This window comes from Stegostoma tigrinum, chromosome 3, assembly GCF_030684315.1.
Source record: "Stegostoma tigrinum isolate sSteTig4 chromosome 3, sSteTig4.hap1, whole genome shotgun sequence".
Classification (NCBI taxonomy): Eukaryota; Metazoa; Chordata; class Chondrichthyes; order Orectolobiformes; family Stegostomatidae; genus Stegostoma; species Stegostoma tigrinum.
The window spans coordinates 130519137-130546286 of NC_081356.1; the positions used below are offsets into that span (position 1 = coordinate 130519137).

At 42.2% G+C, this 27150-nt stretch overlaps 1 protein-coding gene across 2 annotated transcripts in view; it reads right to left on the reverse strand.

Annotated features, from left to right (window-relative positions):
* The window catches only part of fam193a (family with sequence similarity 193 member A), a 215148-nt gene that overhangs the window by 60571 nt on the left and 127427 nt on the right, over positions 1-27150 (reverse strand). For both annotated transcript variants that reach the window (XM_048527926.2, XM_048527927.2), the window contains exons 5-8: positions 21252-21419; positions 17679-17907; positions 9934-10058; positions 1856-2003 (exon numbers count right to left, since the gene is read on the reverse strand). In XM_048527926.2, the coding sequence (XP_048383883.1) occupies positions 1856-2003; positions 9934-10058; positions 17679-17907; positions 21252-21419 (670 nt within the window). The remainder of the gene's footprint in view (positions 1-1855; positions 2004-9933; positions 10059-17678; positions 17908-21251; positions 21420-27150) is intronic.

Genomic DNA, 27150 nt, shown 5'->3' on the forward strand with positions numbered 1-27150 from the left:
CTACCACCTATAGGCATGAGAGCAATTTGGGAATACCAACACCTTATAGCCTAATGGTGCCAAATAATCAAAGGCATTTCAGCAGAGCATGATGGGAAAATTTGACACTACACTGGTACGTGGTCAAACAACTTCTAGATTTTAACTCAGTCTCACTACTGATTTTTGCACAACTGCCTAAGATTTATATTCCAAAAAGGTAACTGTATTTAAATAACATTCTAGTCCATACTTCTACATAGCTTTATTTCAGTTAGCCACACTCACCTCATTGATTACTCGCAGGCCCAAGTTATAAACCAATTCAAATCCAAAACCAATTCACTCAGTTAATATAGTCATCACCTATTCCCTCATTCCACGAGATGTGAATCTTTTCCGCATTAGATCACAACCAGAGATGTCTGCACTCATCTTAACCAGGCCTTAATAGCTTCATCATGGGTGGTCTTCCCCCTCGGTTGCCTAGGTTCTGAACTCTAGAAATCCCCACCTTGAACCTTTCCACTTCTGCGTGTTCTCCTTTGAGGCGTTCCATCAAACATCTCCTCATATTGCTTGTTGTACTGCTAGCATTGCACTCTTTACAGTAAAAGATTTGTGGGGGCAGGGGAACACGGCAGGCAAAACAGGAAAGGAGGGAAGTGACAGAGTATGTTGGGATCAATTAACTTTCTCAGGAACCCTGGAAAGCTACTGATCATTGTTGAACATGGCAAAATAGATAGAACATAGAACAGTACAGCACAGAACAGGCCCTTCAGCCCACAATGTTGTGCCGACCATTGATCCTCATGTATGCACCCTCAAATTTCTGTGACCATATACATGTCCAGCAGTCTCTTAAATGACCCCAATGACCTTGCTTCCACAACTGCTGCTGGCAACGCATTCCATGCTCTCACAACTCTCTGCGTAAAGAACCTGCCTCTGACATCCCCTCTATACTTTCCACCAACCAGCTTAAAACTATGACCCCTCGTGCTAGCCATTTCTGCCCTGGGAAATAGTCTCTGGCTATCGACTCTATCTATGCCTCTCATTATCTTGTATACCTCAATTAGGTCCCCTCTCCTCCTCCTTTTCTCCAATGAAAAGAGACCGAGCTCAGTCAACCTCTCTTCATAAGATAAGCCCTCCAGTCCAGGCAGCATCCTGGTAAACCTCCTCTGAACCCTCTCCAACGCATCCACATCTTTCCTATAATAGGGCGCCCAGAACTGGACGCAGTATTCCAAGTGCGGTCTAACCAAAGTTTTATAGAGCTGCAACAAGATCTCACGACTCTTAAACTCAATCCCCCTGTTAATGAAAGCCAAAACACCATATGCTTTCTTAACAACCCTGTCCACTTGGGTGGCCATTTTAAGGGATCTATGTATCTGCACACCAAGATCCCTCTGTTCCTCCACGCTGCCAAGAAAATGTGAAAAGTTTTTTGGGAAATCCTGATTTTTGCAATTATATTAATACAAAACTTCAGGACTATAATGGGTTCTGTGCAATCTGTACACAAACAGAAACTGATAGCGAGTGGACTGCCAATTTGTTACAGTCTGCAGTGTTTTATGCTTTGAGTTGTCTGTTAAAATGAAGTCACAGCAGCTATTACACTGTAATAAAAATTGGACAAGACAGTTTAGTTGATTTCCACCACATTGAGGCCTGTAGTTCTATAATTAACGAAGGACATTTTTCGAAGACATTCCAGTAAACAAACTGATATTGGAATTTCTATCCTGAAGTTATTTTAAGACGCACTGAGATGCAGGTGAACTTATATGACAAACATTTTGCAAGCATTTAAGCTGTGAACCTGAAGTTGCAATATGATTTGAATAAAAGAAAGCTTCACCTGTTCATCCACATAATCATCTATTCGCTTTTGACATTCCAACCACTCTGCAGCAACTCGACTCATCTCCTGGTCCATCTGTAGGTACCGTTGTAGTAATGTACTATACATGTCCTCACTGTATGAGTCATGTGATGCTGTACCCAGCCTTAAAAGAGATCAGTGTAAGCATAAATATTCAAAACAAACAGATGAGAAACTGCGCTGAGCATTGTTACACAATACTCTGCAATAAAGTGTGCTATCTTCCCCAACTATTGTAAATAGTAGGTACTGGGTGGGAGGATAAAAATAACAGAGGAAAAAATCTTGAACCAATTTTAGAAAGATTATTTTAAGGAATTTGAGGAAAACATTCACTGGAACTGATAGTTTAATAATAATTGAAAGAAACTCCCAGACAATTCTTTCATGGAACAGCAACAGATTTGATAGGCCAAATGGTCTCCTTTTGTGTTCTGTGACACTGAGAAGGGTTATGATGAGGTAAATAGTTACAGATAGGCAGAGTTTTTGTTCACATGTTCTGAAAGCTAAAAGGGAAACAGCAATGATTGATTTAATGCTTTAAATATCTGAAAACCTACAGGTGACTATCTTACCTATTTTCAGGAAGCAAAAAAAAATGCAATGGAGGCCCACTGCATTTTTCAGTGAGCTCTGAAACTCAGGCTCAGGATGCATAATTAATTGATTATAACCCTTAATTAAGTTACACAAACTGGGATGGCTCAAACTATCCTTTAAATGATCAGAGTCTTCAACTCAAAAGCACAATAATTTAGCAAACGTCCAACGCTTCTACAGCACAACTCAAGAATGCTGAAATATCAGAGTGCTAATTTTGTGCTAATATTGTCCGAATTTCTGATAAAACTTTTTAATACCACAATCCCATTATGGTGGCACTACAAATTTATAGCTTAACCATGATAGATAGAGCTACACAACTTTACAGGAAGTAAAGTCCAGTAGATTTCCCAGGCATCAGAATGTTAACCCCAGTCCTAATGACCTTTATTATGAGAATGCATACACTCACTGGGCAACTGAAACACACGAGGTGACGGTTAACAAAGTTGCCCAAAACAGTGCAAATCATTCTCTCAAAGTGAAAGGCAACAAATGTATTCACAATCTATGGGTGAACAGAGGTACTAACATGGTCAATTGCTGGCCATAGTTTTAAGTATTTTTTGAAAAAAAACTCTGCCATTTTACTTCTCAGCTCTCCCCTTCCCTTCTGAATGCTGTAACTTGTTGCAACTTTTATGGCAACTTAAATTAATGGTCATTAGCATACTATCTAAGCTGCCGTTCAAATGTTGATAGGATATTTGGCCACAGGGGACACCACAGCCACTATTTTCAGTCAGTATTAACGTCACTGGATACCAGATATACAATGTTGAGTCAAGATTAATAGGAGGAGCCTTCTTTAATCCGCTAGACTAGCTACAAACATGCTTCCCAGTGAGGCCAAAATCAAGTGTTAGTTATATATTTTATAAAAAATGTTCCAAGTCCAAATAACTTCAATTTAATCTAATAGAACTAAATAGATCACGTACTGAATGCAACCATTAACAGTCCGAGAACCTTGGCTGCATTCAAAAATTTTAGCAATGCTGAAAGAAGTGAATCATAAAAGCGGAACATAAAAACAAATACAATGGTGCTCCTAATGCAGATACCGTATTTAAATGCAATGGGAGAGGGCTTCGGATGTGGATCATTGGGACGTATTTCAGGAAAGTTGAGATCAGTATAAGAAGTCCGAGTTGCACCCAAAATAGTGGTCGCCAATAGGACAGTTTGATAGTGCCATTTGAGGGTTTAAACTAGTGTGGCAATGGGATGGGAATTGGAGCACAGGTCAGTCATAACAGTCTGAAAACTCTTCCCCAGTTAAGGCAAATAGAGCTAAGTGACACACAGTCAGGGAGAGGTTGCTGAGCTCAGCGACACAAGAGTTAGATTTAATTTGCTCCAATACAAGTAGTACAAAAAGATGAGGCAGATGAGCCTGGATTAATGCATGCAATTATGATGTTGTTGCTATCAGAGACATGGTTGAAAGAGGAATAGGATTTTGATGTTTTAGACAAGCTAGTGGAGGAGGCAAAAATGGCAAAGGAGTTGCATTGCTGGTTGGGAACATCTCACAGCTGTGTTGAGGAATGACACCCCAGAGGTTCTTGCAGTGAGGCATAATGGGTAGAGCTCAAGAATAGGAACAGTGCAATCACAATGCTGGGATTGTGCGATTGTGCCACAAATGTCCCAGCTACCAGCAGGAGAGAACAAATAAGTGGTCAGATTCTGGAAAGATGTAGAAAAAAAGGGCTGTAGTGATGGATTATTTTTAACTCCCCCCATATTGTCTGGGATTTTAGTGCTGTGGGTTTGTATATGTTTCCAAAAGGGTTTTTTGAAACAGGGCATGGATAGTTCAATGAGGGAGCCATACTGGACCTGGTGTTGGGAAATGAGCCAAGCTAGGTGACCAAATTTTCAGTGGGAAACCATTTTCTAAATAATGACAATAAGTTTTCAGACATTTACGAATAAGGACAATAGTGGACCTTGGATGAATATGTTAAATGGGGTAAGGCCAACTCAAGCTGCAATAGGCTAAAATTTGCAAGTGTGGATTGGGAGCAGGTATTTGAGGGTCAATCCACATTTAACATGTGGGAGTCTTTAAAGACCAGTTGATTACAGTTCAAGACAGGCATGATCCTCTGAAAATGAAGAACAGGAATGGCAAGATTAGGGAGCCTTGAATGACAGAGGGAATTACCAACTTGTCAAAACAAGCTAGCATTGGGCTACAGAGTTCCCAAGTGGAATATGAGATGCTGTTCCTTCAACCTTCAGGTGCATCATTGTGGCACTGCAGGAGGCCCAGGATGGGCATGTCATCTAAAGAATGGGAGGGGGAGTTGAAATGGCTCACGACTGGGAGGTGCAATTGTTTAGTGTGAACCGAGCGGAGGTGTTCTGCAAAGCGGTCCCCAAGCCTCTGCTTGGTTTCCCCAATGAAGAGGAGGCCACAACGAGTATAGCGGATGCACTAGACCACATTAGCAGATGTGTAGGTGAACATCTGCTTGATGTGGCAAGTCTTCTTGGGGCCTGGGATGGGAGGGGGAGGGAAGGAGGAGGTATGGGGGCAACGGTTGCACTTCCTGCTGTTGCAGGGTAAAAGTGCCGGGTGTGGAGGAGTTGGAGGGGAGTGTGGAGCAGACAAGGGAGTCGCGGAGAGAGTGGTCTCTCCGGAAGGCAGACAAGGGCGGGGATGGAAAAATGTCTTTCGAGGTGGGGTCGGATTGTAGATGTCAGAAGTGTTGGAGGATGACGCGTTGTATCCGGAAGTTGGTAGGGTGCTATGTCAGGACTGGGGGGGGGGGTTCTCGTTTGGCGGTTATTGTGGGGACGGAGTGTGAGGGATGAGTTGCAGGAAATGCAGGAGAGATGGTCGAGGGTGTTCTCAACCACCGGGTGGGGGGGGTGGTCCTTGAAAAACAAGGGCATCTGAGATGTACAGGAGTGGAATGCCTCAAGCCAGGAGCAGATGCGGCACAGGTGGCGAAATTTAGGCCCAAAATGCCAGCTTTTGTGCTCCTATGATGCTGCTCAGCCTGCTGTACTCATCCAGCTCCACACTTTGTTATTAAGGTGAAGGAACCCTTAGGAGGCAGTGACTGTAATTATGATAGAATTTACCTGCAGTTTTAGGAGAGAAGCTGGAATCAAATGTAACAGGTATCACAGTTGAAAAAAGACAACTACAGAGGCATGAGCTGGCCAGAATTGACTGGGAGAGGAGCCCAGCAGGAAAGAGTGGAACAGTAATGGCAGGAGTTTCTGGAAGTAATTCGGGAGACACCGAAAAAATTCATCCCTAGGAAAAAGCAGCATACTGAAGGGAGGATGAGGTAACCATGGCTGGTAAGGGAAGTTGGGGACAGAATAACAGTAAAAGGCAGGGCATTTCATGCGGTGAACGGCAGTGGGAAATCAGGGGATTGGGAAGCCTATAAAGACCAGAGGACAACTGAAAAGAAATGAGATTAAATAGGAGGCAGTAATACAAAAGAAGATTGCAAGAGTTTCTTTAGATGTATGAAGGGCAAAAGAAAGGCAAAAATGGACATTACTATTTTTCCATTGGACCACTGGAAAATGACAATGGGGAAGAAAAAAATGGCACAGGAACTGAATAAGTAGTTGTAAACACGTTTGCCAAGCTGGTAGGTTTGGTTTCAAATGTTTTGTCATCCTTCCAGGTAACATTAGTGAAGTGTTGGTGTTCTGTCCAGCTTGTTGGGTTGTTTTGGTACCACTTCAGTTCTGTTTCTCAGGGCTTTGTACACAGGCTCTAATTCAATGTGTTTCAAACACATTGATGGAGCTCTGGTTAGAATACCAGGCCTCCAGCAATTCCCTGGCATTTCTGTTTGGCTTGTGCAATTACGGATGTGTTGTCCCATTTGACAATATGTCCCTCGTTGTCTGTGTGTGGTGAGACAAGCGAGAATTGGTCGGGTCTCTTGGTGGCTAGTTGGTGTTGGTGTATCTGTATTGTCAGTTTTCTTCTGGTTTAGCCTATGTAGTGTTTCTCACAGTCCTTGCATGGTATTTTGTACATTACAGCGGTCTTGCTGGCTTTGGGTATGGGATCCTTTACATTTGCCATTAGCTGCTATAGGGTGGGTGTTGGTTTGTGGGCTCTACTCATAACCAGAAGTCTAAGTAGTCTTGTGGTCAAAAATATCCAGTAGGACAGAACACCAATCCTTCACTGAAGGCACACTGACCATGTTACCTAGCAGCGTGACAAAATATTTGCAACCAAACCCACTGGTTTGGCGAGCAGGTCTACAATCTCATCCACTACCAGAGCTGCAAATGTTCTTAAACTTTAAAGAACTGAATAAGTACTTTGCATCAATCTTCAAGGCGTGAGTATGGTGGCCATCACCAGAGAAGGCGCTAGAGAAACTGAAAGGTCTGAAGATGGGTCAATCACCTAAACCAGACTACACTCCAGAGCTCTGAAGGAGATATCGGAAAAGATAGTGGAGGTATGTGATCTTTTCAGGATCACTGAAGTCAGAGAGGGTCCAGAAGACTGGAAAATTGCTAAGGTAACACAGTTGAGAAACTTATTAGCTACGACAGAATGGCACAGTAGACTTGACTGTCTCTTATGGTCCACAAACAGAGCAAGTCCTACCAGCGTATTAAAAATGTAGGAAGAAGCTCAAACAAAGTTAGGAGGGTTAAAACAGGCCAAGAAATGTCATTTGTCAGTAGAGAATCCAAAGGCATTTTACACATCTATTAGGAGCAAGAGGGTGGCTAGGTAAAGAGTAGGTCTATCCAAGGGTAAAGGACAGGGTTGTGTGGCGAGCCAGAGGAAACGGATGAGATTGGTACTGAGGACTATCGGCATTCATTAAACAAGGGATATCAGTGTTAGGGAAAGGTGTATGCATCCTCTCAAACAGGGCAACATAAAGAAAGAGAAAGTGTTAGGTGTCTTGAAATGCATTAAGGAAGACAAGTCCCCAGAGTCAGAGGAGTTCTATCCCAGGATACTGTGGGATGCAAGGGAAGAAATAGCTGGGGCCTTAACACACATTTTTGCATCTTCTTTGACCTCAAAGTTCCAGGAGACTGGAGAATGGTCAATGTTGTTCTTTTGTTTAAGAAAGGAAACAGAGATAATCCAGGTAATTACAGGCAAGTGAACCTGACGTCAGTGGTGGGAAGCTGTTGGAAAAGATACTGAAGACAGATTTATTCAAATTTGGAAGCAATGGACTTGTTAGTGATAGGCAGCATGGGTTTGAGTGGGGATGGTCAAGTCTCAACAAATTGATTGAGTCTTTCTGAGGTGGTAACAAGAATGATTCACGAGCGAATGATTGATGTTGCTTACATGTACTTCAGTAAGGCATTGATAAGGTACCTCATGGCAGGCTGGTACAAAAGGCAGAGTCTCATAGGATCTGGTGTGTGCTGGCAAGATGGATACAGTACTGGCTCAGTCATAGAAGACAGTGGAGGGATAGAAGTATGCTTTTCGGAAAGGAGATCAGTAACTAGTGGTGTTCTGCAGGAATCTGCGCTGGGGCCTTTACTGCTTCTAATATATACATATGGATGGTCTGATTAGTAAGTTTGAAGATGACACCAAAGTAGGCAGATTTGCAGATTGTGAGGACAGCTGTCAACGGATACAGCAGACTACAGACAGACTGCAGATATGGGCAGGATAACTGTAGATGGAGTTTAATCCGTGCAAGTGCGAGGCGATGCATTTTGGAAGACCAAATTCAGGTGTGAATTATACAACAACATGCAGAACTCTCAGGAGCATCGACAGAGGAGGAGCTGGGTGTACAGGCCACGGATCCCTACAAGTGGCATACAGGTGGATAAGGTAGGGCCCCAAGGAAGGGTCATCTGATCCAAAATGTTAACATGATTTTGCTCCACAGATGCAGCCAGGCCTGCTGAGCTTTTCCAGTAATTTCAGTTTCTGTACCAGCGTGTGCAAGTTCTCTAAGTCACTCATCTTCTTGACTTGGAAATATGTCGCTGTTCCTACACAGTGTGAAAATCTCAGAACTCCCTTCCTAATGGCACTATAGATCTAGCAAATTAACTGCAGTGGTGCAAGAAACCATTTCACCATTCTTGCTCAAGTCAACTAGAGACAGGTGACACATTCTGGCCCAGCCAGCATCATCTACATCCCACAGGGTATATAGAGAAGTGAATATGTATGTAGAACCTATGCATTTTCCAACCATTTCACCAAGGTGTAGCACAAAAGGCGAGGGGGGGGGGGGGGGTGGAAGCAAAGACTGATCTTTGGTGAACACGAGAGTCAATGATGCAGAAATATGAAGTGAGCCATGTCAGGCGACTATTGCTATGATCAGACAGACGAGAAAGGAACCAGGCAAATACAGTAGCATCAAGCTGGACACAGTGGAGACACTGGTGAAGGGGGTGGGGCATTGCAAGATGAACCATGTCAAAGAATGATATGTTCAGATGGAGTAGATGGTGAGAGTTTGCATTTTTCACAGTTATAAACAAACGTTTCAGGTTTTGCTAGAACAATTTTAGCAGTATTACAAGGCAAAACATGGTGATTGGAGGGACTGAAATATATTGTTCTGGGAAAAATGGGCAGACATTGTGAATCTAAGATCGCTCTTCTTCAGTGAAGGAGCCATTTCAGATTTAAAACATCAACTTTGCCTCTCCAGATACTGCCAGCCCTGCAGACTTTCTCGAGCACCATTTTTATACAAGGTTCAATGATACTGCATAGTAAAGGGGATTTAAAGTTGGGCAGTTTCGAAGGATGGAGAGACCAAGGCTTTTTTTTGGAGGATAGTGCTGAATATGGTATCCATATCAGCAAACATGGCAGCCAGGAAGGGCATAAGTTAGTCAGCAATCTAGAATGAATTCCATCTGGGCCAGGTGGCATAGCAACTTTCAATAATGCTAGTCTTCTTGCACTTTCGTGCTTTATGTTCAATTTACTGGAAGATAACTCTGGCAGTGCAGCAATTCCGTCAGCATTCTACCCAAAGGCAGACTAGCCAATCCCCTCAAGTCCCCAAAATGTATTCTCTCTGCTGGCCATCAAGGTGTGATGTTTAATGGGTAAATTAATTCAAAGCTCTCCAGAGTGCTTGCAAATCAACAGTACAAAACTCTCAAAACATATCATCCTCCTTCCACATACCATAAGCCTAGTCTAAGAGGCCACAAACATGGATAGATCAGAGAGGAAATATTTGCAGCAGTGCATCACACCATATCTCTGGGAGGTCAGGTCAGTAAATTAGGTTGAATAGACGATACCTTACACTTCACGTTATCAAATGATACCTGGCAAGGACACTGGGTGTCAAAAAAAAATCTTGCCCATGTCAGTGGTGTTCTAAGTACAAAATCACAATTATAAACAATTATGCTTGCTTTACAATCAGTGTCCAACAAGTCATTTAAATCCAAAGCTTTCAAGGTGTGGAGAATCTTACCGGAGTTGTGCTACTAGTGATGGTAAGCTACTCTGCAGAAGTGGCTCAGAGAACACCAAGTTTTCAAAGAGGTGCTTATTATGAAGCTCCCACGTGACCTGGAATTTCTTCAAATGTTCACTTTCCTATAAGAGAAAACAAGGAAGACATCTATAGCCCAAGCAACTGAAACAGGTTTTCAATATGCAAGGGATGTAATGAAACAGCTTTCCATTTGCAATGGCAGCCATCAAGCATTTCCTTTTGTTTTCAGTTACTAAGTCAACTTTAGATCCAATTTGACACATTGCCCTGTATCCCATGGATCCTTACTTTTGACCAGTCTGCCATGTGGGACCTTGTCAAATATCTGAGTAAAATCCATATGGATAACATCCACTGCACTATCCACATGGTTCCTCCTTGACACTTACTCAAAGAATTAAATCTGTAAATTTGTAAGGCATAAACTTAACTAAGCATGCTGACTATCCTTGACAGATCCACACCTTTCTAAGTGACAGTTTATCTGTTCTCTCAGGATTGATTCTAACAACGTACCCACCAGTGAACTAAGACTAGTTGGTCTATAATTGTTTGGCATTCACTGGGGGAATATCTCAGAAACTAATATAGTACTAACATGACTAGACAGGGTAAATGTAGAAAGGATGTTCAATGTTCCCAGATATAGATATCACAGTCTAAGATTATACGGTTAGCCACTTAAAACACATATGACGAGAAATTTTTTCTCCCAGAGAATGTTAAGCCAATGGAATTCAATGCCACAGAAAGACTTTGATGCCAAAACATTGAATACTTTCAAGGAGTTAAAATAGATCTTAGGACCAAAGGGATCAGAGGATGTGGGGAGAAAGCATGAACAGGACAGTTGTTTAGTCAACCATGATCAATTGAATACTGAAGGGCAGAACAGGTATGAAGGGCAGAATGGCCTACTCCTGCTCATATTGTCAGTGTCTCTATCACTTGAATTGTCACCAATGCCCTTTAAATATTAGTAACGGGTGAAACTTTGGCAAAAAATCAGGTGCTTTTTGAATATAAACCTGTCACAATCTCAGGGTGTCCCAATGCATTCAGAAATCAATGGCCTACTTTTGAAGTGTAGTCACTTCAATTGTAGGCCAATTTCAGTCAACAGCCCCTTGAGCATTCAGGAGTTAATGATAATCGCATAGGCAAAAAGACAGATTTGGTACTCGTGGACCGGGCAGGAAGCCTAACTGATAGCACAGTTGATGAACTGTAGCAGATATTTACAGAGATCTTCAAAAGGTAACATCAGCAAAAAAACTGAGGTATACCATATTGCAAAGAACAGTGGCAGTCTGGAAAATTAGGAAGCTTTTAAAGATCAAAGGGTGACTAAAACAAAATTAAACGGGTAAATTATCAAAGAAAACTAGCACAAAAAATACACAGATAGCAGTAGTTTCTGTAATGAAACAGAATGCAAGAGAGGCTGAATTGAATGTTTTTGGAAAATGAGACTGGAAAGTTAATAATCGGGAGCACGAACGGCAGAGCCATTAAATCAATATTTTGCTTCAGTTTCACGGTGGAGGATATTAGTACCATTCCAATAGTAACAGATAATGCAGAGGTTATAGAAAGGGAGGAACACAAAACAACAGCATGTATTGTACTGAGGTTGAAGGCAGACAAGTCCACAGGGCCTGATGGCCTGTGCGCTAGTGTCTTAAAGAAGTGGCAAAAGTGATAGTGGATCTAATGATTATAATATTCCAAAATTTCCTAGATGTGGAAAAAGTTCCAGTGAATTTGAGAAATGCTAACATAACACTTATTCAAAAAGGCAAAACGTAAGAAACTACAGACCAATTAGTTTAACATCTGTTGTTGGGAAGTTATTATAATCCACTATTAAGGAAGTTGTAACAGGACATTTAGAAAGTTCAAAACACAACCCAGAATTAGTGTACTATAAGGGTAAATGGTGTTTTAATATATTGGTTGAGGTCTTTGAAGAGGTAACAAACAAAGTGGATGATGGGAATCGTGCAGATGCAGGACATCTGGATTTTCAGAAGGCATTTACTAAGTTGCCACATGAAAGGTTAACAGAAGGTAAGATCACATACAAATAGAGCTAATTTATTAGTCTGGATAGAGACTGGCTAATCAACCGAAAGCAAAGTGGGATAATGGTTATTTTTATGGTTGAGAAGATGAAGGTACGATAGCCAAATTGCTACCTATTTTGGTGTTGCCCACAAATTAAGCTGCAATAAAGAACTAAGAAATTTACAAATGGATAAAGATAGGTTAGGTGAAAGTGCCAAAATCTGGCAGAGTTTAGTGTGGGTGTGAGGTTATCCATGTTAGTCAGAGGAACAGAAAGACAAATTATTTAACTGGAGAGAAGTTTCAAAATGCCTTGGTGCAGACAGATTTGGGTGTTCTTGTGCATGAATTACAAAAAACTAATATGCAGGTACAAAGGAAGTGAAGTAGAATGTTAGCATTTATTGAAGAAGACAGTATAAAAATAGCTAAATGTTATTGCACCTAGACAAAACATTAATGAGACCAAACCCAGAGTGCTGCTCCTTACAAGAGAAGGGATGAACCACATCAGAGAAAGCCCAGAGGAGGTTCACTAGATAGATTTTAAAGATTGCACAGTTTAGGCCTATACTCCCCACAGTTTAGAAGTTTGAGGGGAGATCTACTTGAAGCATAATATACGAAGGGGAATTGGCAAAGTAGGCATAGAAAGGATGTTTCATCAGAAGGATAATCTAGAATGAGAGGTCATAGTTTTAGGACAAAGAGTAGCAGAATTAGAATGGAGAGGAAGGGAAATTACTTGTCTCAAAGGGCTGTGAAGCTGTGGAATTCCTGCAGATGGCATGCAGTAAGATGCTGGAATATTGAATAAATTTAAGAAGGAGATAGACAGACTTTTAAAGTAATAATGGGTTGGAACAGGGATGGAATGTGAAAATCAGGGAGGTCATGCTGCAGCTGTATAGAGTACTGGTGAGGCCACACCAAGAATACTGTGTACAGTTCTGGTTTCCTTACTTGAGAAAGGATGCATTAGTACTGGAGAGGTATTTCACTAGATTGATTCTGGAATTGAAGGGCTAGGCTAATGAGAATTGAATAGTCTAGGACTATACTCATTGAAATTTAGATGAATGAGGGGGGATCTTCTGAAACAGAAATATAAAGGGAATAGATAAGATAGAAGGGGAGGCTGTTTCCACTGACAGGTGAAACTAGAACTAGGAGGCATAGCTTCAGGTGAAACAGATTTAGGACTAAATTGAGGAGCAACGTCTTCACACAAAGGGCTGACAATCTATGGAAATCCTTGCCTAGAAAATAAATGGAGGCTACCTAATTGAATGTTTAAGGCAAAGATAGATTTTTGAACAATAAAGTAATTAAGGGTTATGGTACGTGGGTGGCTCAGTGGACCTGAGTCTATTAAAAGATCAGCAACGACATTGTTGAATGGCAGCGCAGGCTCGAAGGGCACCTACCTCTTATGTTTTTAAGCAAATTTTACAGGCAGACAGGTGGGCAGGAAACTGCAGTCCAGACAGAGATGATCAGCCATGAGTGCACTGAATGGTGATGCAGGCTCACGGAACTGAATGGCCTACTGATTCTCCTAGCTCTTAGATCATTAATTGACTAGCTGATGCTAATACTGGCTCCCTGCAGCAATCAAGCCAATAACTGACAGTAATCAGAGTCCATTAATGCAGTAACAGATTCAAACTCCACTGGGACAGACATCTCATTTCTGGGCTTTGCCCAAGTCTCCCAAAACAACTGTTCAGGCCAGATTTGATGGGACTTGAAGCCATGCTCCCAGATCGTAATCCTGGGCCTCTAGATCACTGGTCTAGTGACATTATCATTGCAACAAATCCTTTTCATATCCAGTACTAATTAATGAGCTGTTTATCATTAATAAGGGCAAAGTGATTGAGAAATTCTTCAGGTCTGGCAGCATCTACCAAGAGGAAAAACAGAGTTAATATTTCGAGTTCAGTGAGCCTTTGTCAGTAGGTGGACTCAAAGATACTGCCAGACCTGCTGAGCTTCTCCAGTACCATTGCTGTTTTAGATCTCCAATACCTACAGTTCTTAGCCTTATTTTAGACTAACTAATAAGCCTGCTGAAGAAGAATCTTTAGCAAAGAATGACCATAGTACGGGAGAATTTTTTATTAAGTTTGAAAAAAGATTTAATCCACACTGAAATGAGGGTCTTAAATCTAAATAAGGACAGGTCTTTATTGGCATTGGATTGAATTAAATATAGGAGTTGGTCAGTCATGCTGTGACTGTATAGGACATTGGTTTTGATTCAACAGTGCGGAGCTAAAGGAACACAGCAGGTCAGGCATCAGAGCAGGGAAGTTGACGCTTCGGGTCAGGACCCTTCTTCAGACCCAAAACGTCAACTTTCCTGGTCCTCTGATGCTGCCGGGCCAGCTGCGTTCCTCCAGCTCTGGACTGCATTATCTGACTTCAGAATCTGCTGTTCTTGCGATCTGATTTATTGTAGTCACGTGTACCCAAGTACAATAAAAAAAATACAGGCAGATCATTACAAGCAAGGACATACAGATCACAGGGTGCTTACACGGAGTGAGGCATACAGGTTGCACTGCACAGTAAGTGTGCGAAACAGAATTAACATTAACAATGTCAACATTATTTGAAGTTAGAGAATCCATCCATCATACTAATAGTGGCAGGGAAAATGCTGTTCTTGAATCTGTTGGTGCATGTGTTCAAGCTTCTGTATCTTCTGCCTGACAGAAGATGTCACTTAGTCAGGCGCGTTACCGAGGTGGGAGGGATTTTTGTTGATATCGACAGCCTTTCCAGGGCAACAAGAAGTGTAAATGTAGTCTATGGATGGAAAGTCGACTTCTGAGATGGTTTGGACTATGTTTACAACTTTCCACATTTTCTTATGGCCCTAGGAAGAGTAATTGCCATGGCAGGCTGTTATGCATCCAGATAGTATGCTTTCCATGGCTTATCTGTAAAAGTTGGTGAGGGTCCTTACGGACATGCTGAATTTGCTAAGCTGCCGGAGGAAGAGGAGGCATTGTTGTGTCTTCCTGATCGTCACATTTATGCAGGAGATCCAGGACAGGTTGTTGATTACTGTCATTCCTAGGAACTTGACACGTTCAATCTCTGTTCCATTGATGTAAATGGGTTCGTGACCTCATTTCTTCCTTAATTCAATAATCAGATCTTTGGTTTTGTCAACAGTGACAGGTAGTTATCCTTGCACACAACACCAAACGTTTAGAATACTGCTTTCAATTCTGGTCTCTCTGTGATAGGATGTTGTGAAATTTGAAAAGATGCAGAAAAGATTTAGAGGGATATTGCCAGTGGTGGGTTTGTGCTATAGGGAAAGGTTGAAGAGGCTGGGTCTATTTTCTGCCAGGAGCATTGGAGGCTGAGGGGTGACATTATAGAAGTTTATAAAACCATGAGGGGCATGGTTAGGGTGAACATCCAAGGTCAGGGAGCACAGAACTGGAGGGCATGGGTTTAAGCTGAGAGGGGAGAAGATATAAAAGGGACTGATGGGGCAATGTTTTCAGAGTGGGTGGTGTGTGTATGGAATGAGCTGCCAGAGGAAGTGGAGGCAGCTGGTAGAATTACAACATGTAAAAGGCATCTGGATGGGTATAAGAACTAGAAGGGTTTAGAGGGATATGGGTCAAATGCCAGCTAATGAGACTAGATTAATTTAGAATATCTGGTCAGCATGGGCGAATTGTACCAAAGGTTCTGTTTTTTTTGCTACACACTTCCAGGAGAATGCTGCTACATTCAACAACGAAAGCAGTTGAGTTCCAACCATTGTCATAATTAAGTTGAGAGGGGTAGGGAACCAGGAAAGATATTTATTGATGCAGATTCGATGAGCCAAACAGTCTCTTTCCATGACATGTACACCATTAAATTTGAAGTATTAGCGAAGATCTGTGGTGTGGATGAGGTTGTTGACTTGCTCACCGAGCTAGCTCGTTTTTGTTCAGACGTTTCGTCATCGTGCTAGGTGACATCAGTGGGGCCTCCAATGAAGCGATGTTATTCTACTCCTTTTGGAATTTGTATGCCCAGTCCATCATGGGGAGTGCTGTCATTTCCGGTTTTGATCTGGTGAGAGTTTTTGAGAGTTCGAACTTTCCTTAATATCAGTGCACTCAGACAATGAAGGCCATCAATTTAGCTGTGACAAAGTGACATCAGCAGCCCATTCCAAACAGACACTCTTGGGAATTCCTTGAGGCATGGTTCTCCACCCGTAATCAACAAACGTAAAGAACTGGACCCCATACATGACCCCATGCAGATCAAAACTGGAAATGACAGCACTCCCCACGATGAACTGGGCAATACAAATGCCAAAAGGAGTAGAATAACATCGCTTCATTGGAGGCCCCACTGATGAGGTCACCTAGCATGGTGACGAAACGTCTGAACAAAAACAAGCCAGCTCAGTGAGCAAATCAACAACCACACCATTAAATTTTTATATGAAATGAGAGATCAGACAAAGTTAAAATCTGACCAACAAAAGAAGCAGATCCAAACGATGCAAAAAAAATGAAGCAGTCAAATAAACTGGGTAAAAACAGGATAAATGACAGAAATATGCATCAAAAAGATGATCACCTTGTATTCTGCAGGAGGATCAAAGAAGTGGAAGCTGAGTCATCGATTATTTTAGACAGACGTAGATAGATTCCTGATAAGCATAGGGTGAAAGGTAATTTGGAATGGGTGGGAGAGTAGAGTAGTCAGGTCAGCCATTATCTAACTGTATGGCAGAGCAGGCTCAAAGGCTGAGTAACCTACCCCGATCCGTAAGCTCACGAGCCAAAAATATGAAATAAATTCAGAATGGAGAAAAAGTGAAAAAAAACGCAAGAAAAATTCAATACCTTTGCAACTTTCAGCTCAAAAGAATTCAACAATCTCTTTTGTTAACCAATTCTTGTGCAGAAATGGTTAACACCACCCCCCCACCTCCCCAAACATGTTGATTAAAGCCCTTGATAATTCTGGGTCCCTCATATTTGACGTCCTCTTAAAATGTTTCTATTCAGGTGAAAGAGGTTCCAATTGCTCAAGTTTCATAAGTAAATCTTATCACTGGTATGATCTCAGTGAAATTCTTGTGTGTCCTTAAAAGCTCTCCGAAAACAACACGCAAAACTGGATAAAATATTGTTACTGCAGCACATTAATGGAGTGCTGTTCAGCAGTCTCTTATTGTTTTACTGTTGTGTCCAAAATTCTCCCTTTGTCTATCCTTGTAAACAAGTCTTGCTCCTCTTAAACCTATTTATTGCTTTACCATTTTAAGTTTCACACCTTGAACTTCCTTCTGAAATTAAATTTCATCTAACATTTATGCCCAATTTCTTAATCTACGTCAGGTTTGCTGCAGTCACTCACCATGTTTTGGTCATGAACAACAATCCTTACTTTGCAAATGCTGCAATTTCAGCTCAGTCCTAAAAGACGACATGCAACAGTGGCTGAACATTCGAGTGTCAACAGTTTTTTTTAAGAGATCAATGTCTTTGGACTGGTTCTGGAATGTTTGAAGGTCTTTACACATTTTGTGATACTGTTCTGACCATCACAAGATGTGGATAGTAGGCCTGATAAATTGGTACAAAGTGTTATGGCATTAACTTGTTCTTGCAACTTACCAGTGTAATGAGGAAAGTGCTGATTGTGCGAGCAGCTTGACAGAGTGCACTGTATTCCTCCAATAAGAGTGAGATGAACTGATGAGCCTGTGGTGGGCCCTGTGCCACAGTTGTGACCTTGGACCCAAGTGACAGATGTCTGAGCAAGCGTACTTTCATTTCCAAAACATACTCCCTGGCCTGCTGCTCTAGGCGTTGGTATAGTTGGTATGGGTCCCGTTCACATAACCTAAGGCAAAGGAAACAACAAAAAAAATGGACAGCACATTATCCATCTTTCACAAGTCTCAGTTTTTCACATTTAAAACAAAATTATACCTCAATAAAAATAAGCCTACCCCAGGAGACATTCAAACATTAGGAAGTGAGGGAGTAGAGTGCAAGTCTCGAAACAGTGCATCTCATCTACTATATGTGAGAGTTAAAGTTTTGGTTCATCAGAGACTTCTAACACGAGGTGCCTTTTATGTTATGCATAATTTTATTTTGTATGGTGATTTATATCATTTAACGTAATTATCTATGATGATGAAACGGTGTGATAAACAAAGTTTAATAGAGTTAGCCATTTGAGTGGAGAACAGCAGGAACAGAAATCCAAAATCATGCAAATTGCACAAAAATTGCCACAAAATTTAATAACTTCCAAACATGGAGGTGCCAGTGTTGGGCTGGAGTGGACAAGATCAGAAATTACACGACACCAGGTTGCAGACCACAAGCTTTCAGAGCCTGAAGGACGACTGTGGCACTGAAAGCTTGTGTTTTCAAATAAAGCTGTTGCAACTACAACCTAGTGTCGTGTGATTTCTGACCTTGTCAACTTCCACGTGAACACAGGACAAAATTATTCAAGGCCTTGGCTTCCACTACCTTAACAGGATGAATTTCAAAGTCTCACAAACCTCAAAATAATTCTGTCTTGGATGGATCAGCTCTAATTTTAGAACAGCGGCTCCTACTTCTTGATTCTCTTCTAAAAGCAGATATCCTTTCCGTACCAACCATGTCAAGATGCACCCTAACCTTCTATGTTCAATCAAGTCACTGCTTATTCCTCTCAACTCTAATGGATACAAAGCCTATTCTGCCTTTTCTTCATAAGGCAACCCTCTGATTCCAGGAATGAGTCTGATAAACCTTGACTGAATTGTTTCTCAAAGAATTTACACCTTGCTTAAATAAGGAAACTAACACTGGTAGGATGCAGGATTCCACTGCATCCAGGAGTTCTGCAACCTCTTAACTTTAAGATCATATGCTTTTTTTAAAATTCTATCTGCCAAAATTGACCATTTCAGTTTCACTTATTCACAGATTATGTTCTTTCATAGTTTTGTTGCCAACTAGATAAACAGGAACTTGCAGATGTACGATAGATGGATTTCCAGAAGACATTTCACAACATTCCACATGAAAGGTTTTGTGGCAATAAAAGCTCATGGTGTACAGGTACCATATTTACATGAAAAGTTGACTGACAGGTTGGCACAAAACTATAGGTATGATTGCTATGATAGGTAGGAGAAAGTGAGTGGTGTCCCAAAGGAGTCTGAGCTGGCCCTCATCTTTATACCAGTTACGTCAATAACTTACATGAGGGGAGGAAAAGCATGATCGGTAAATTCACCGACAACAGCAACACAGAAAGGAGTGTATACTGTAAGGAAGACACAGGGAAGCTGTAGACAAATATAGATCGGTTAAGAGTGGACAATAAGGCTGTCAGACGGAGTAGGTGGGAAAATATGAAGATTGGGCAGCAATTAAAAAAGCAAAGAATGAATTAAATGGAGAATGAATGTAGAATTCCAAGGTGCTGAGATATTTAGGTTTTCTGGTGCGTGAGTTGCAAGACGTTAGTATGTAGATCAACGAGCAATCAAGATGATTACATGAATGCTCTCCTTTACTACGAAAGGACCTGAAAATACAAGTAAGGATGTTACGCTTCATTATACAGGGCACTGGTGGGACCAGGTGAAATTCTTGTGCAGAGATAACAAAGTGTGGAGCTGGATGAACACAGCAGGCCAAGCAGCATCTTAGAAGTACAAAAGCTGACAATTCGGGCCTACACCCTTCATCAAAAAACTTCTTGTGCAGTTTTGGTCTCCTTATTTAAGGAAGGACGTACAATACACTGGAGGTGGTACTGAGGTGGTTTATGAGATCTATAACTGCAATGAGCAGGTTGTTAGGAGGTAAGGTTAAACTGGATGCCTTGTTTGGACTGGAGTCTAGAAGATCATGACATGACTTAGTTCGAGCGTATGAGATCCAGAATGACATGAAAAGGATATTCTCTCTACTGGGTCAGCCCAGAACCTGAGGATTCTGGGTCACTCCCTTTTAACTCAGATCTTTCTTTTACCTCTCAAAGGATTGTGCAGCTCTGGAACTCTTCCCTGCAGAAGGTGCTGGAGGCAGGATCATGGAATATATTTTTAAGGTTGAAGTGGACAGATCCTCGTTAGGCAGGACAATGAAAGGTGATTGGGGATGGGTGAGAGTATGGAATTCAAAACACAGCACCCATGATCTTGTTGAATGGCAGAGCAGGCTCGAGGGTCCGAATGGTCTGCTTCCGATCCTATTTCAGATGTTCAACCCACCTATGCCTTTTTGCAGCCTCGTATCCATCTACTTAGCATTGCCTCCTCAGTAAATTTGCTAACCGTACTGTGTCCTTTCATCCAAGTCAATCGTATAAATTATATAAACAGTTGAGATCCCAGCACTGATCCCTGCAGAACACCACCGATTACATCTTGCAAACCTGAAAAAGGCTACTCTTCAAGACCACTCTCTTCTATCCATTAGTCAGCTCATCTTCTGTGCACATTCACTCATCCTTACACCACAAGCTTTTATTTTTTGCTTAACTTTTGATGTGGCACTTTATCAAATGAAGAGTATCCACTGATTTCCCTTTATCCACAGCAGTGGTTACTTCCTCCAAATGTGTGAAACACATTTGTTAACCACTGTTTCGCATTCACAAAATCATACTGATTGTACCCAATTATCGTGAACTTTACCTAAGTGCTTTGCTATAACTTCTTTAATAATAGCTTCTAACAGATGCTAGGCTAACTGGTCTGAAGTTTTCAGTTTTCGTTCTCAAATGAAGGATTCACATTGGTTACTTTCTAATTTAATAGGATCCTTGCTAAAATCAAAGGCAGTTTTGCAAAAGTAATACCAGTTAATTAACTATCTCACTAGCCTGTTTTATTAAGATCTTCAATATTTTCAACAAGTGTACCTAACTTGATCATTAAATGAGGTTTCATAAAATAGAAGACATTGAACAGCAAAAGAACATGGCTCTGCCTTATAACCTTTATAAGGTGACTTGACAATCCTTAGTTAATATTCAAGGAAAAATGGCACATTTTAAAGATGCACACTGACAAATTTAGCATCCCAATGTGTCTTTTGCACAGAATAATCTCCGATGGAATTAAATCCCACGGCTGCTCCTTGGATGGATAAAGCATCCAATGAGAAAATGGATTTGTAAAGTTTTTTCATGCAACCACAAAATATTTTCGTAAGTTTGTCACATACCTGTCTACCAGTTCTTTCATTCCCTCCTTATCTGGCACCAACGATTGATCCTGATCATCAGCTAACGGTGTCCCAGCTTGGCGATAAATACACCGAACCATGTATCGTACCTCAGACCAATAATGCTGAAGCTGTTGAGATTCACGCTCATTTTCTGCTGATATTTCTCTGCAAAAGAGAATATTCAGCAACTATTACCTCAATCCTCCAGGACCAAAGATGCACAACTTTAAGCAACCACTTACTTGAAATGACCCCACATGCGGATTACACTTTCTCTGTATCTTCAAGGTACTGAGAAGCAAGACGGAGATCAATAGTCAAGTACAAATAAGCCGCTTCAGCATCTAAATGTCATTTTCACTCTCCTGTCATTCTTTGCCCCCCTCCCTGACTTCTAACCTCAGGTGCTGCTGGGTTATGTAAACTGACACTTCTGGCTTTGGAAGGGCTGAAGTATGGGTTAAAAGAATGATACAGAAGCTGAAAAGATTAAATTCCAATCAGATCCGAACACTGGAAGTAGAAAATTAAGGGTAATCTTCTTGAAGTGTTTACAAAGATTTATTAAGGTATGTAGCGACTATTTCATCCCATAGGAGGATCTTACACAAAATTGGTATGCCTTTTAAATTGCAGCCAGGCAGCTTAGAAGCAACGTCAGAAGCATGTCACATGAAGAGTAGTGGACATTGAAAACACATTGCTCCCAAATGTAAGATAACAAAATGTGAAGCTGGATGAACACAGCAGGCCAAGCAGCATCTCAGGGAGCACAAAAGCTGACATTTCGGGCCTAGACCCATCATCAGAACAGGCCTGAAACGTCAGCTTTTGTGGTCCTGAGATGCTGCTTGGCCTGTGTTCATCCAGCTTCAGACTTTGTTATCTTGGATTCTCCAGCATCTGCAGTTCCCATTGTTCCTCCCAAATGTTACTGACACAACGTGACAGTAGAAATATCAAGATTGGGATCACATTTTTATGAGTTGATGATATTAAAGGCTACAGAACCCAAAACAGGTAAATGAAACTAAAACACACATTTGGTCTTAAGGTTTAAAGAGCTGAATGCATACTCCTGCTTTTTATTTCCTGTCATAACAAAATGCAGTCACTGAATCAGATACAGTAATTTCAAAAGTAACTAAATTATTACTTGTTCTTGCAGTGAAAATGAAAAGATATATCCAATTTCCCCATTCATCATCCCTATGCCAGCAATGATCTTTATTTTTCCCCCAGTGTAATTAACAGGACCACTGGGACTCAGAAGTACCTCACATAAACATTCATGCGCCGCATGCAAGTTTAAACAAAATTCTCACCAAATTATTTCACGGAAATCACTGAAGTCCGACCTATCCTCAACTGACAAACAAGCACATGCATTTCTATTATTTAAATTGGCAACTATTAGCCTGACAATTATTCAACTTAGCAAAGTTCAGATTCAAATTCAATGTTCCAGTTCAACAGGGCAGATTAACACCCATTGTAACTCAGATTGATGACAAAGGAATTGGTTCTGCTGTATTCATGGGCAATTAAGAATTCAAGAGGCTTAAGAAAAAATGCCTTGTATTCAAATAAGCACTGCTGCCTGATTACATACAATTTGGCAAATTGCCTCACACATTTGGCAGTGAAGACGGGAAATTACAAATGTTGAATTGATTTTTAAAAATGCCACCACTGTTAACATGAAGTGGAGTAACAAATTGGGAAGGAAGGAAAGGAGGGCAAAAACAATACTTCCAAGCAGAATTATAATACAACGGAATGTGGCTACTAACAGAAACTACTGGGCTAAAAGTGCTATTTCAACCTCGAGTTACATTATGGTTCCTCACTACCTTAACTTAATCAAGGTGTACCAATATCATTGTCACGATCACTGTTGTTTGTGAAATATTAGAAAATCTTCGTTCCAGTGCACTAACCTGTAATGACCTCAGAGATACCTTCCCCTGCAACCGCAGGAAATGCTACACTTGTCCCCACACCTCCTCCCTCACCCCCATCCCAGGCCCCAAGATGACATTCCACATTAAGCAGAGGTTCACCTGCACATCTGCCAATGTGGTATACTGCATCCACTGTACCCGGTGCGGCTTTCTCTACATTGGGGAAACCAAGCGGAGGCTTGGGGACCGCTTTGCAGAACACCTCCGCTCAGTTCGCAACAAACAACTGCACCTCCCAGTCGCAAACCATTTCCACTCCCCCTCCCATTCTCTTGATGACATGTCCATCATGGGCCTCCTGCACTGCCACAATGATGCCACCCGAAGGTTGCAGGAACAGCAACTCATATTCCGCCTGGGAACCCTGCAGCCATATGGTATCAATGTGGACTTCACCAGTTTCAAAATCTCCCCTTCCCCCACTGCATCCCTAAACCAGCCCAGTTCATCCCCTCCCCCCACTGCACCACACAACCAGCCCAGCTCTTCCCCCCCACCCACTGCATCCCAAAACCAGTCCAACCTGTCTCTGCCTCCCTAACCGGTTCTTCCTCTCACCCATCCCTTCCTCCCACCCCCAGCCGCACCCCCAGCTACCTACTAACCTCATCCCACCTCCTTGACCTGTCCGTCTTCCCTGGACTGACCTATCCCCTCCCTACCTCCCCACCTACACCCTCTCCACCTATCTTCTTTGCTCTCCATCTTCGGTCCGCCTCCCCCTCTCTCCCTATTTATTCCAGTTCCCTCCCCCCATCCCCCTCTCTGATGAAGGGTCTAGGCCCGAAACGACAGCTTTTGTGCTCCTGAGATGCTGCTTGGCCTGCTGTGTTCATCCAGCCTCACATTTTATCATCTTGTAATGACCTCAGTTTTTTTTACATTAAACACTCAAATCCATGCATAACCACATCTACACAAGTGTTCTATAACACATTAACTGTCACACCAACGTTCTCCAAGGTATACCATAATCATTTATTACTATTTTATAGGTACCTAAGATGAAGAATAAATCTTTCAACCTTGCATTAAAAACAGGCATATGACCAGGAAATGGCAATTCGCTGAGGGTGCAATGTAACAATGTACGCTTATGAGGGAGGATCCCAGGCCTCAACTGTGTAAGCAGTGTGCAAGATACATCAAGGCAGAAGTCACTACTTTGAAGAGGGATAGATGAACTAACCACTATTCAGCTCACAAAAGCACAAGAATCAGGAGGTCATTCAGCCTCTTGAGACTGTTCCACTGTTCATGGTGATCTGTTATCTAGCCTCAACTCCATCTTAATGTCTGTCACCCATTCCCATCCCACTTTCTGGCAACCTGATCCACAACTTTCCAGGTTACAGCGCTTCAATCCGATGTCCTCTTAAAATAAGTTTCAACCTCAAATGCTGTCACAAGCAGCAAATTACAGGTGCCAACTCTGCACCCCCGCCCCACCCCAGCGCCCCACCATCCCTCTACTCCAACTGAGTGCAAGCGCTTTTTCTGGTAGAATCCTGTTACCAATCACCTTAAATCTGTAACCTCTGAAAATAAACCTATTAAGGAAAACATTCTATTCAAGCCCTCTCATTATTTTGCACATTGTAGTTAAGTTACTCTTCCGTCTCCTCTGTTCTAAGGAAAACCACCTGGTCCTATACAATATTTCTTCTCCTTTAAATTTCAACACTTAGCAACACGCTTTTCAACCTGTAATGTACTCTCTCTGCAGCACTTCGTGTGTTGACTGGAACCATACACAAAACTCCAGTGTTGGCCGAGCAGTGTCTTACATAGTTCTAGCATTGTCCTTGATTTTAAACTCAATACTTGCATAATGAAAGAAAGATATGCATGGAAAGTTCTTTACACAGGGGTTGGTGGGTGCCTGGAACACGTTGCCAGCGGAGGTGGTAGACGCAGTCACATTAGCATCTTTTAAGATATATTTGGATAGATACATGGATGGGCAGGGAGCAAATGGACACAGACCATTAGAAAATAGATGACAGGTTAGACAGAGGATCTTGATCGGCACAGGCTTGGAGGGCTGAAGGGCCTGCTCCTCTGCTGTAATTTTCTTTGTTCTTCTTTGACTCAAATATTCACCTGTTTCATCATTAAAGGCGGCTAAACCCGAGACTCTACAACTGTAGTGTCTCCCACCCGCCCTCCTCCTCTAACCTAGTTAATAAGGCAAGGCTCATTCTAAAAACTCTCTATTGAATATAAGTTTGTTATTAATTTGTTATTATTACTTGAAGTAAGCTTTCTACTTTAGTACTGAGTGGGTGTTCAGATAGGTGGGGTATGGATGCTAGGGCAGTTGCTTGCTCCTCCTGCAGAATGTGGCAGTTGGGAGATGTGGCACACGTCTCCGCTGGCTACATCCGCGGGAAGTGCACCCAGCTACAGCTCCTTGAAAACCGTGTTAGGGAAATGGAGCTGGAGCTGGAGCTGGATGAACTACGGATCATTCGGGAGGCAGAGGGGGTAACTGAGAGGAGTTATCGGGAGTTGGTCACTCCTAAGGCTCAGGTCAAGGATAGATGGGTTACAGTTAGGGGGAGGAAAGGGGACAGACAGACAGTGCAGAGATCCCCTGTGGGCATTCCCCTCAGCAATAAGTATACCGTTTTGGATATCGCTGGGGGGGATGACCTACCAGAGGAAAGCCATAGTAGTCAGTTCTCTGGCACTGAGCCTGACACTGTGGCAAAGAAGGGAAGGAGCCAGAATAGAAAAGTACTCGTGGTAGGGGACTCGATAGTTAGGGGAATCGACAGGAGATTTTGTAGTCAGGATCGGGATTCCCGGAAGGTATGTTGCCTCCCTGGTGCCAGGGTCCAGGACGTCTCCGATCAGCTGTATAAAGTTCTAAAAGGGGAGGGCGAACAGCCAGAAATCGTGTTACATATTGGCACTAATGATATAGCCAGAAATAGGATTGAGGATATAAAAAGTGATTTCAGGGAGTTAGGATGGAAGCTGCAAAGCAGGACGAACAGAGAAGTGTTCTCTAGTTTACTACCGGTGCCACGAGATAGCGAGGCGAGGAACAGGGAGCGGGCACAGCTGGTGTAGGAGGGAGGGCTTCAGATATGTAGATAATTGGGATGCCTTCTGGGGAAGGTGGGACCTGTACAAGAAGGACGGGTTGCATCTGAACTGGAAGGGGGCCAATGTCCTGGGTGGAAGGTGTGCTCGAGTAGTTCGAGAGGGTTTAAAACTAGTATGGCAGGGGGGTGGGAACCTGAGCTGTATACCGGAGGTGAGAGTTGATGCAGGTGAGCAAGAGGTAGACCAGCTAGTGGGAAGGATTTTCCTGGGAAGGAACCAAGGGATCAGTTAAAGTGTGTTTGCTTTAACGCAAGGAGTATCAGGAATAAACGTGATGAACTTAGAGCATGGATCAGTACCTGATGCTATGATGTTGTGGCCATAACAGAGACATGGGTTTCTCATGGGCAGGAATGGTTGCTGGATGTTCCAGGGTTTGGAACATTTAAAAAGAATAGGGAGGGGGGGAAAAAAGAGGAGGGGGTGTAGCACTACTAATCAGAGAGGGTATCACAGCTACAGAAGCTTCCATTGTTGAGCAAGATCTGCCTACTGAGTCAGTATGGGTGGAAATTAGGAACAGCAACGGAGTAGTCACCTCGTTAGGTGTTTACTACAGGCCCTCCAATAGCAGCAGGGAGATTGAAGAAAGCATAGGTCGACAGATTTTGGAAAAGTGTGGACGCAGTAGGGTTGTTGTAATGGGTGACTTTAACTTTCCTAACATTGATTGGAACCTCCTTCGAGCAGAAGATTTGAACGGAGCCGCTTTTGTAAGGTGTGTTCAGGAGGGTTTCCTAACTCAGTATGTTGACAGGCCGACGAGGGGAGAGGCCATTCTAGACTTGGTGCTCGGAAACGAGCCGGGGCAGGTATCA